This window comes from Apodemus sylvaticus, chromosome 12 (genome assembly GCF_947179515.1).
Source record: "Apodemus sylvaticus chromosome 12, mApoSyl1.1, whole genome shotgun sequence".
NCBI lineage: Eukaryota > Metazoa > Chordata > Mammalia > Rodentia > Muridae > Apodemus > Apodemus sylvaticus.
In genome coordinates, this window is record NC_067483.1 from 16,870,156 (window position 1) to 16,882,204 (window position 12,049).

General features: G+C 39.9%; 1 protein-coding gene across 6 annotated transcripts in view; it reads left to right on the forward strand.

Moving 5' to 3' along the window:
- The window catches only part of Relch (RAB11 binding and LisH domain, coiled-coil and HEAT repeat containing), a 101,986-nt gene that overhangs the window by 47,953 nt on the left and 41,984 nt on the right, over positions 1-12,049 (forward strand). For all 6 annotated transcript variants that reach the window (XM_052201233.1, XM_052201232.1, XM_052201234.1 and 3 more), the window contains exon 11: positions 6,311-6,423. In XM_052201233.1, the coding sequence (XP_052057193.1) occupies positions 6,311-6,423 (113 nt within the window). The remainder of the gene's footprint in view (positions 1-6,310; positions 6,424-12,049) is intronic.

Genomic DNA, 12,049 nt, shown 5'->3' on the forward strand with positions numbered 1-12,049 from the left:
GTGGTTATCTTCTTTTGAATTTGTTGAAAGAAGATTAATTTCTTGCTTTTTGTAGTGTGTAGTTTTCTTCCTTTTGTTGGTGTTTTCCATTCATTATCCTTTGAAGGGCTAGATTTGTGGAAAGATACTGTGTAAATTTGTTGTTGTCATGAAAAACCTTGGTTTCTTCATTTATGGTAGTTGAGAGATTTGCTGGGTATAGCAATCTGGGTTGGCATTTGTGTTCCCTTAGGGTCTGTATGACATCTGCCCAGGTTCTTCTGGCTTCCATAGTCTCTGGTGAGAAATCCGTGTAATTCTGATAGGTCTACCTTTATATGTTACTTGCCCTTTTTCCCTTACTGCTTTTAATATTCTTTCTTTGTGTATACGTTTGGTGTTTTAATTATTATGTGACGGAAGGAATTTCTTTTCTGGTCCAATCTATTTGGAGTTCCGTAGGCTTCTTGTATGTTCGTGGGTATCTCTTTCTTTCGGTTAGGGAAGTTTTCTTCTATAGTTTTGTTGAAGACATTTACTGGCCCTATAAGTTGGAAATCTTCACTATACCTATAATCCTTAGGTTTCGTCTTCTCATTTTGTCCTGGATTTCCTGGATGTTTCGGGTCAGAAGCTTTTTGCATTTTTCATTTCCTTTGACTGTTGTATCAGTGCTTTCTATGGTATCTTCTGCATCTGAGATTCTTTCTCCTATCTCTTGTATTCTGTTATCGATTCTTGCATCCATGACTCCTGACCTCTTTCCTAGGTTTTCTATGTCCCGAGTTCTCTCCCTTTGTGATTTCATCATTGTTTCCCCCTCCTTCTTTAGATCCTGGGTGGCTATGTTCAATTCCTTCACCTGTTTAGTTGTGTTTTCCCTTAGTTCTTCAAGGGCTTCTCCCTGTTTACTTGTGTTCTCCTGTGTTTCTTTAAGGGAGTTATTTATGTCCTTCATGAAGCCCTCCATGAAGTCCTTCATCAGCATCCTGACCTGTAATTTTAAATCCAAATCTTGTTTTCCTGGTGTGTTGGGGTATCCAGGACTTGCTATTGTGGGAGAAGTGTGTTCAGATGGTCCCATATTGCCTTGATTTCTGTTATCAACGTTCCCACATTTGCCTTTTGCCATCTGGTTATCTCTGATGTTAGTTGGTCCTGCTGTCACTGGCTGGTGCTTGCCCGTCCTATGTGCCTGCAAGCCTATCTCAGCAACCCTGGGTGACCTGCTTTCCCCTGGCACAGATTGCTGTGGTGCTGCTGAGTTCCTGGGTGCAGGTGTTGTCCTGGCAGGTATGTCCCAAGTGATCATCTCTACTCTGGTGTTCCCTGCTTACCAGTCTGCTATACAGTCACAGGAGCGATATCTAGCCTCTGCAGGCTGGACTCCCTCCAACAGCTTCCCTGCAGGAGTATTCCAGCAGGGTACCCCAGCAGGGAAGCTGCCCAGCTGGCTGGCCATGGCACTGCGGAGCTCCTGGGTGCAGGCAGAGTCCTGGCGGGGTGTGTCCCAAGTGATCCTCTAGTCTGGTGATCGGCATCTTATATATTACTTGGTTACTTTTGAAATATTTAAATTAAATTTTACAGAGACATTTTTCTAACAGTTATCACTTTGTTTGCTTAGAGAAATTTAGCTGTCTTTTTTTTTTTTAAGATAAAGCATTCAGGATTACAATGAAAGTTTTAAAAAGCTAGAGGTCTTGAATTAGAGGATTGATGAAAAAAGAATACTGATCCAGTTTGTGAGTGGATGTGTAAGGAGTAAAATGACAAACCGTAATCTCTGAGGTGTGGATGTATTAGTGCTTCAGAGACTTGGAGGTGAACTCAGAGTTAAATGTGTAAAGAGCACAAAGGGCATGTGTTTCTAGATTTCAGTATTTCAAGGGTAGTGTAAGTAGAAGATGGGAATAAATAACTGACAGAATTAGGATTACTTGAGGTCAACACAGCTTAGCAGGTAAAATTGTAGTAGAGTTCTGTGCTATTTCTGTTAACAGACCTCTCAATGTTTTTATCATTTTTATTAGCATTGTGTCTGAAGAAGAAGCTATCTGGCATACCTTCTCTGCTGAGTTGTACATGTCTGTCCTAGTCAGGGTTTCTTTTCCTGCACAAATATCATTACCAAGAAGCACATTGGGGAGGAAAGGGTTTATTCAGCTTACATTTCCAAATTGCTGTTTATCACCAAAGTGGTCAGGACTGGAACTCAAGCAGGTCAGGAAGCAGGAGCTGATGGCCATGGAGGGATGTTTCTTACTGGCTTGCTTGCTCTGCCTTGCTCAGCCTGCTGTCTTATAGAACCCAAGATTACCAGCTCAGAGATGGTACCACCCACAAGGGGCCCTCCCCGATTGATCACTAATTGAGAAAATGCCCCACAGCTGGATCTCAGGAGGCAGTTCCCCAATTGAAGCTCCTTTCTCTGTGATAACTCCAGCCTGTGTCAAGTAGACACACAAAACTAGCCATTACCCTGTCAACAGCCATTACGCCATCAAAATGTACCTAATTACCATGGTGCTGAGCATCAACCAAAAATTATTGGCAGTGATTTCTCATGTCACAAATTTCACTAACAAAAAAATTAAGTAAGATAGAAATTATTAACAGTAATCATTTTAGCAAACAAAAAGTAGGGTTTTTTTGTTGGTTTTGTGTTGTTTTGTTTTACCCAGAATCTTTAATTTTTAGAATAAAGGGACCCAAACAAACTTCAATGATTCCCTTCTCATGTTTCAATTTGGATTGGTTGAGTAGTGGCTACTATGTTGAGAAGCTTTTTGAGGCCACCTTTACTCTCCTGAGATCAGTGTATCCACAGTGGATACATTGAAAATGTATGTATAAAATACTTGTCATCTCTGCACTAATTCAGATTCCTACCAGCTTCACTTAAAAAACCTGAAAGAAATGATTGCCTTGGCTTTGTATAGAAACAGTGGTTGGCTTATCCTTAGCTATTACAGTTAAAAGATTTTCTATAATAAATGAGAAACTTGCCCCGTGGTTAAGAATACTAAACCTCATGATAATGTTGTAAAGCATAAACAAGATATAGTTTGATGTTTTGTGCTACGTTTTTTAATTTTTTTTAAGACCAAAGGTTATACTCCTTGTTTTAAATTCTATTTCTGTCTTTACAAGTATGTCAAGTAGCTGTCCTTCATTTCATCATTTTAAAGTTACAAAATAAGAAAAGAATATGAAAATAATATAGGAAATACATAGAAATAGAAAGGAAGAAAGATAAGGGTTCAAGAAAACTGCTAGGGGGCAAAAGATCAGACCTGACAAGAAGTACAGGGGAAACCTGGGAGTCTGTTTTGGTTTCAGAAGTCATTTCTTCTCAGTGCTTCTGGGAGAATTTATAACGTACAGTTCTACTCTTAGTAGGGTGACCAGATGTTGACTCTTGGAGCTTCTCTCATTGCTTGCGTTGACTCAGCAGCCTGAATAGAATCGGCTGGGATTGTGTCACGGAACTGCCAAGTCAGATTAAACATTTATTCTATGAGAGTTCTCCAATAAAATAATAATCCACCAGGCATCATTTACCGTCCAGTGCTGTCATACAGGGCTCGTGTTCTGTCTTCCACTCTGGCTGCAGAGCATCTTCATTAATTATTATTTCTGTCACGTTTCAGTTGCTTTATTGTCTTAAGAGCCACATAGGCTTTTAAATTGGATGATTGAAATAAAAAAATAGGTACTTTAGACTTTTTACTTCTTGTATTTTGTTTGTTATTCCTCCTATCTAGATTTTATAACTTCAAATTTAAATTTTGTATTAGCTAATTAAAATTTAATATGGAATATTAAAAATTTTGAAAATAATAGAAAAGAGCTTTTAGTTACACATTTACAATTTCAACTCTAAAAATTGTGTCTCTACTACTAAGGAAGCAATTTCATACTTAAGACATGCTTCTCTTACAGTGTAAGTATTAGCATTATTTTCTTTGCCAATAAGCTGTTACATGTTCACTTCTTAGTTTAAATTTCTTGACACTTTGGGGCAGGTATTTAAGTAAATGGGAAAGAGAGAATCTTCCCTCCACATCACAATATAGTGTAGTGGCTTCTTTAAAATGCTCGTATTTTGGAATATTTCGCTCTAAAAATCTCCTTTCACTTTTTAACTTTTTTTCCCCCATGAGATTTCAAAATCTATTCAATTGAGAAGCAGAATATATTCAGGGTTCAGAATGTTGTCTAAATGAAAATGTTGAGCAACTTTAATTTCATGCATTTCTATGAAAAGGAAAGTAGACAGATACTTTCCTAAAAAGTATTTATGTTACTTCTGCATATTGAATGTGTAAAGAAATATAGTTTAATGTCAAATATTTCTAAAATAACAGTAATACTCACTGATCTGCACCAATAGCCCAGAAATGGCAATTGATTAAATGTGAAAAGTATAAAATATTGAGTAATATCCAATCTTAAAAGAAGCATATTGTAGTGTGGAAAGGAATTTTTGTTATATTGTTTGGAAAAAGTTTTCATTAGTTTGACTTTTGTTTTCCTGTGGTTGCTTTTAACATGGAATTTTATTATTGCTGTTGGGGTAGTATGTGTGTGGCTGAGTGTTGGGGTAGTATGTGTGGGGCTGAGTGTTGTGGTAGTATGTGTGTGCCTGAGTGTTGGGGTAGTATGTGTGGGGCTGAGTGTTGTGGTAGTATGTGTGTGCCTGAGTGTTGGGGTAGTATTTGTGGGGCTGAGTGTTGTGGTAGTATGTGTGGGGCTGAATGTTGGGGTAGTATGTGTGGGGCTGAGTATTGGGGTAGTATCTGTGGGGCTGAGTGTTGGGGTAGTATGTGTGGGGCTGAGTGTTGGGGTAGTATGTGTGGGGCTGAGTGTTGGGGTAGTGTGTGTGGGGCTGAGTGTTGGGGTAGTATGTGTGGGGCTGAGCGTTGGGGTAGTATGTGTGGGGCTGAGTGTTGGGGTAGTGTGTGTGGGGCTGAGCGTTGGGGTAGTATGTGTGGGGCTGAGTGTTGGGGTAGTATGTGTGGGGCTGAGCGTTGGGGTGGTATGTGTGGGGCTGAGTGTTGGGGTAGTATGTGTGGGGCTGAGTGTTGGGGTAGTATGTGTGGGGCTGAGTGTTGGGGTAGTATGTGTGGGGCTGAGTGTTGGGGTAGTATGTGTGGGGCTGAGCGTTGGGGTGGTATGTGTGGGGCTGAGCGTTGGGGTGGTATGTGTGGGGCTGAGCGTTGGGGTGGTATGTGTGGGGCTGAGTGTTGGGGTGGTATGTGTGGGGCTGAGTGTTGGGGTAGTATATGTGGGGCTGAGTGTTGGGGTAGTATGTGTGGGGCTGAGCGTTGGGGTGGTATGTGTGGGGCTGAGCGTTGGGCTGGTATGTGTGGGGCTGAGCGTTGGGCTGGTATGTGTGGGGCTGAGCGTTGGGGTGGTATGTGTGGGGCTGAGTGTTGGGGTAGTATGTGTGGGGCTGAGTGTTGGGGTGGTTTGTGTGGGGCTGAGTGTTGGGGTAGTATGTGTGGGGCTGAGTGTTGGGGTAGTATGTGTGGGGCTGAGTGTTGGGGTAGTATGTGTGGGGCTGAGTGTTGGGGTAGTATGTATGAGGCTGAGTGTTGGGGTAGTATGTGTGGGGCTGAGTGTTGGGATGGTATGTGTGGGGCTGAGTGTTGGGGTAGTATGTGTGGGGCTGAGCGTTGGGGTAGTATGTGTGGGGCTGAGTGTTGGGGTAGTATGTGTGGGGCTGAGTGTTGGGGTAGTATGTATGAGGCTGAGTGTTGGGGTAGTATGTGTGGGGCTGAGTGTTGGGGTGGTATGTGTGGGGCTGAGTGTTGGGGTAGTATGTGTGGGGCTGAGCGTTGGGGTGGTATGTGTGGGGCTGAGCGTTGGGGTAGTATGTGTGGGGCTGAGTGGAACTCAGAGCCTGACACAGACAAGCTTGTCACTGAGGTGAAGGTCCAGTTCTAGGGAAAGGGTTTGTTTGATTACTTTCTCTTTTTGAAGTTTTAAAAAATAGTGAATTTATTTCTAAGAAATTTAAAGTACTTTCAGAATTAAAGTTATATCAGTTTGTTACATGACGGAATGTTAATTTAGTTAAAAAAAAAAAAAAAAAAAACCTAGTGGAGCCTTGAACAATACTGAATAAGAAAATAAGGTTAGTTGAATCTTAAGTAACTTTTATTACACTAATTTATCCTCCTGTATAACCAATATATACATATTTCTAATGATACTCTTGATTTTTGAGGGTTAAAGTTTGTTTTAAGAATATTCTGGAAGAAAAAAATAGAACATACAGCAATGTATTTTTATTTTGAATTTCTCTACCCTCATATTTCTGTAGGAGTTGATTCCTCTCATATTGTGTACAGCATGCCTACACCCTGAGCCTAAAGAAAGAGATCAGCTCCTCCATATACTCTTCAACTTGATCAAGAGGCCAGATGATGAGCAAAGGTAGGTAGACTGCTTCACGATGAAAACACACAATGCTGACATCATGGGTTTTTCCTAAGTGAGCCCCACTTTTGGTGATTTAATCTCCAGACTGGTTTTCCCTTACAGTATCCATCTCAGTGTGCTTGCTGGAGCAGATGACTTCAGTAATGTTGTCAATAATGGCTTTCCTTCTGCTCACCTCTTTTTTGAAAAGGAGCCTATAATTTGCCCCAACAAAAAGAAATAAATAATAAGTTAAGCCAAGGATCTGGAAATAAATATGTTCATGAAGTAAAAATAGTTATGAAAAGTATGTACAAATCCTATTGAGAGCCCGTACTATTGTAATTACTGATAACTAAGTCTTTGCAAAGTGAATCTGTGCCTTGTTCTTGAACTGTTAATTTCTCAGGGTCTCTAGACATATGTATATACTGAAGGATATTACCACAGCTATCTTATATTTTGATCTGGAAATTCTATTAATTAGAATCTATTAATGTACTTTTCTCATTTCTAAAGAGAGGTGTTGGGTTATAGCTGAGACTTCATTATAAAGGAAACAGATAAAGCAATATAAACCTTGCTACTATTCTCCCATGTGGTATAGATGAGTCAGCTCTTCCTTGGTCTACAAAGTGCAAGAAGCTGTAGTTAGGTGACATGGAGAAAATTGATCCCACTCAGTGATCATCCAAGCATTCTAATATCCTTAGATAGGAACCTCGCCTTATCTACCAACATATGTTCTTAGTGCTGTTTTGATGAGGGAGAAGACCTATAAAAACAAGTGGTAAAATCTGAGAAGGTTCTAAGCTACTTACTCAGATTTTCCTCTTTTTTTTTTCTATTTTATTTATTTTTTTACACTCCATATTTTATTACACCACCCTTCCCCCCTCCTCCCTCCAACTGTTCCACATCCCGTACACACACCATGTCTCCATGTGGATGTCTCCACCCCACCCCTATCCCACCTGACCTCTAAACTCCCTGGGGCCACCAGTCTCTTCAGGATTAGGTGCATCATCTCATACATATGTGCTAGGGACCTCATATCAGCTGCTGTATGCTGCCTGTTTGGTGGTCCAGTGTTTGAGAGAGATTAATTGAGACTATTGGTCCTTCTACAAGGTTGCCCTTCTCAGCTTCTTTTGGCCCTCAGCTACATTCAGCCTTCCTTCCCTAGTTCAACAGGGCTCAGCTGCTTCTGTCCATTGGTTGGCTGCAAATACCTGCATCTGACTCTTTCAGCTGCTTGATGGGTCTTCCCGAGTGCAGTCATGCTAGGTCCCTTTTTATGAGCTCTCCATAGCCTCAGTAATAGTGTCAGGCTTTGGGACCTCCCCTTGAGCTGGATCCCACTTCGGGCCTGTCGCTGACCTTCTTTTCCTCAGGCTTCTCTCTCTATTTCCATCCCTGTAATTCTTTTAGACAGGAACAATTATGGGTCAGAGTTGTGATTGTGGGATGGTCCCCCTCCCTCATTGGCATTTTCTATGAAGACATAAACTACTTCGGGGTGGGGAGTAAAGCAATAAATATTTGTCAGAAAGACGTACTTGGGAAATAGATGTCCCTAAATAAAGCTATATTAGGAAAACCATTGTTTGACCCTTCAAAGAGGATGAGCTGCCTTTTGAATATATAGAAGTAATTGAGACAGGCAACCATTATTTGTGTAAGGAAACTGGTTGTTGCTTTTGCCCTCCTTTCACCTGCATCCAAGATCCTTGCCAGTAAGAAGAACTAGACAGAAAGAAAGGTGCAAGTGGCATAATTTTGACCAAATTATGTGGTCTTTGGTAAAATCCTTTAAGCCTATAAGAAAGGCCAGAAATCAATCAAGAAAGTACACAGCTAATTTCATTTAAATGAATTTGCAAGCCATCTCAAATGTTTTTAATAACATAAATTCTCATTGTGAAGAAAATAAGTACTGAGGCAGAAATGCTAGCTATCACATGACTAATCCCATATGCAGGAGACAGAGGCATGTGGTTCCATTAGTTTGGGGACATCCTGATCTAGTGAGTCCTAGCAGGGCTTTATAGAGAGACCCTATCTTAAAATGAGAAAAAAGAAAACCATGTACTAAAAAGAAAAAGAAAAAAGCAATCCTAGGTACAGTATAGCACATAACATTAAGTATTTCCTATGCCTAAAGTATCTCAGGAGTAAGCTATTGTATAGCCTCTTCTTCCTCTTTGAGTTCCCTTTCCTCAATGTTGGGCACTTTGGCTAAGGTCATCCCCCATGAGTCCTGAGAGTGTCTCACCTCCTGGGTCTCTGGAACTCTCTAGAGGGTCCCCCTCCCCCACTACCCAAGGCTGCTTATTTCCATTTATTCTCTTGGCCCTCTGGATTTCTCTCCTTTCCCCTTCCCTTCTCCTCTCCCTCTCAGGTCCCTCTCGCCTTCTGCCTCCTGTGATTATTTCCTTCCCCTTCTAGGTGGGATTGAAACTGCCTTACGTGGGCATTTCTGCTTGTTATACTTCTTATGGTTTGTAGGTTATATCCTAGGTATTCTGTACTTTTTGGCTAATATGTACTTCTCAGTGAGTACACATACCATGCCTGTCCTTTTGGGTCTGAGTTATCAGGATGATATTTTCTAGTTCCATCCATTTGCCTGCAAAATTCATGATGTTCTCATTTTTAATAGCTGAGTAATACTTCATTGTGTAAATAAGTCACATTTTATGTATCCATTCTTCAGTTGACAGACATCTACATTGTTTCTAGCTTCTGGCTATTACAAATAAGGCTGCTATGAACATGGTAGGTCCTTGTGGTATGGTGATGCATCTTTTGGGTATATGCCCAAGAGTGGTATAGCAGGGTCTTCAGATAGAACTATTTCTAATTTTCTGAGGAACCACTAGGTTGATTTCCAGAGTGGTTGTACCAATTTGTAATCCCACCAGCAGTGGAAGAGTATTCCTCTTTCTCCATATCCACACCAGCATGCGCTGTCACTTGAGTTTTTGATCTTAGCCGTTATGACTGATGTGAAGTAGAATCTCAGGGTCGTTTTGATTTGCATTTCCCTGATGACTAAGGACTTTGAACATTTCTTTTAAGTGCTTCTCGGCCATTTGCAATTCTTCTATTGTGAATTCTCTGTTTAGCTCTGTACCTCATTTTTTTATTGGATTCTTTGGTTTTTTGGAGGTTAACTTCTTGTGTTCTTTATATATTTTGGATATTAGTCCTCTATCAGATGTAGGGTTAGTGAAGTTTTTTTCCCAATCTGTAGGTTGCCGATTATTCCTATTGATGGTATCTTTAGCCTTACAGAAGCTTTTCAGTTTCATGAGGTCCCATGTATCAATTGATCTTAGAGCATGTTGGTATTCTGTTCAGAAAATTTCCCCCTGTGCCAATGTGTTTGAAGCTCTTTCCCACTTTCTCTTAGATTCAGTGTATCTGGTTTTATGTCGAGGTCCTTGATCCACATTCACTTGACCTTTGTGCAGGGTGATAAATATGAATCTATTTTCATTCTCCTACATACAGACTACCAGTTAGACCAGCATCATTTATTGAAGATGCTTTCTTTTTTCCACTTTATGGTTTTGACAAAAGATCAAGTATCCATAGGTTTACTTTTGGGTCTTTGAATCTATCCCATAAACCAGAAAGGAACTCAAAGAAATCAAGTCTTAGAAAGAAAAGTCTAAAATAACAAAATAGCAGAAAGAGTAAAATATGCAAGTTTTTCAAATTTATAGTAAGACCCTGCAGTAGATTTAATACTATAGAAAACTGAGCATATGTTATAATTGATAAAATATCAGTAAACTACTTTGTTGTCTGGCCTCTGGAGGACTGAAGAATTGTTTGCTCAACTGTCAGTTTTTAGCAATTTGTACGAACTCTTAAGTAATAGTTCATAATTTATAGTGGTGGACAGAATGTAAATGTAGAGTTCCTCTACTATGATTATATAAAATAACTTGAAAAACATCAAAGCCACTAGAACGGGTAAGTGGGAAGGGGTGGGAGGGAGGACAGGGGAAGAGAAGGGGGCTTACGGGACTTTCGGGGAGTGGGGGGCTAGAAAAGGGGAAATCATTTGAAATGTAAATAAATTATATTATATCGAATAAAAAAATTTAAAAAAAAAACATCAAAGCCTTTCTAAATAGCATGTGTTTGTTTTATCAGCCGCTTGATAATCTTGGAAGCCAAGTGACACATTTACTATTTCACTCAGTATAAGTTTATAGATGTTCATATAAAGAGCCTAGCAGTTCCTCTGTAAATGTTACTATAATTTAAATATTCCTATTATAATCACTTTTCATGAACTTAGCCACCTATGTATCTATCCATCCTTCTTTGACCCAACACATACACACACACACACACAAATAGGTTATAATCTCTGAAAGTTGGTTTCAGTCAACTTCTCCATGGTGAAATCCAGTTTCACTTTCATTATAAAAGGCTGTGAACTCTAAAATTATGTACAAGTGAATAAAGGAACCATTACTCAATGTATTGAATAAACTGGGAATCTACCCTATTTCTATTCTTATTCCAGTTACCCCTGTTGAGTTTTTGCACTTACAAATTAGTTATGTGAGGGCATCTTATTCATATTATCTTTTTTGCTTTTCTTCTTCATGCTTGATTTCTCTTAGGAATTCCCATTTTCCCACATAGATGAACATGGCTTCATAACTATTAGTCTTTAAAAAAATATTACATGAATATTTGCATCACTGATTTATCATTAAACCACTTGTGAGCTTGTGTTTAGGCTACAATCAATAAATAAGAAAAATGTAGAAATTTATTTTGTTCTAAAGCAGTGGTTCTTAACGTTCCTAATGTTGCATGTGACCCTTTAATATAGTTCTTCATGTTGTGGTGACACCTGACCATGAAACAATTTTCGATGCTACTTCATAACTTTAATTTTGTTACTGTTATAAGTTATATTGTAAATGTCTAATACGTAAGACATATATGTGTCCCTTGTAAAAGGGTAGGTTGACCACAAAGGGGTCACAACCCACAGTTGAGAACCACTGATATAAATGGTGGTTTGACTGCTAGTCTTAACATAGAAAATGTATGCCCTAAAACAGAAGACTCTGGCAAGCCTATTGTAAGACTGCTGAGCTAACTTACCAGAGGCTCCCTACCCCGAACCCCCAGTGCACAACACAGAGCCAGGGATCAGTGCAAAGCAAGAAGATTTTTATTGTTCCATCATGTTCATGTGCAGGTTCGCCCTGCACATGAAGGAGAGAGGAAACAACCATGCGCAGCCCATTTGCGAATTTTTATACATGTGCTCTATGACTTTTCTCTTCTAGGAGGGGAGGGGTCTGGTGGAATTTTCCAAAGTTCCTGAGGTGACCTCTTCAATATTTCCAATTGTAGGAGAAGACCTGCATTGGTCTTATAATGGCTAGCCACGCTGTAAATTTAACTCTTTGTCAGAATCTAACAGAATTTGGCATCTTTAATCTTCCCTGATCTTCTCAAGATTATTGAGAATAGAAGTCATTTTGTTGTCATAAACCCTGGGGAAGATCAGGAGCAAGTTCACTGGCTACGGTATTTCCCAAACTTTATTGCCCAGCACAGATACTTGAGAGACAGGAAGGACACTATGTGGGTTTCTCCG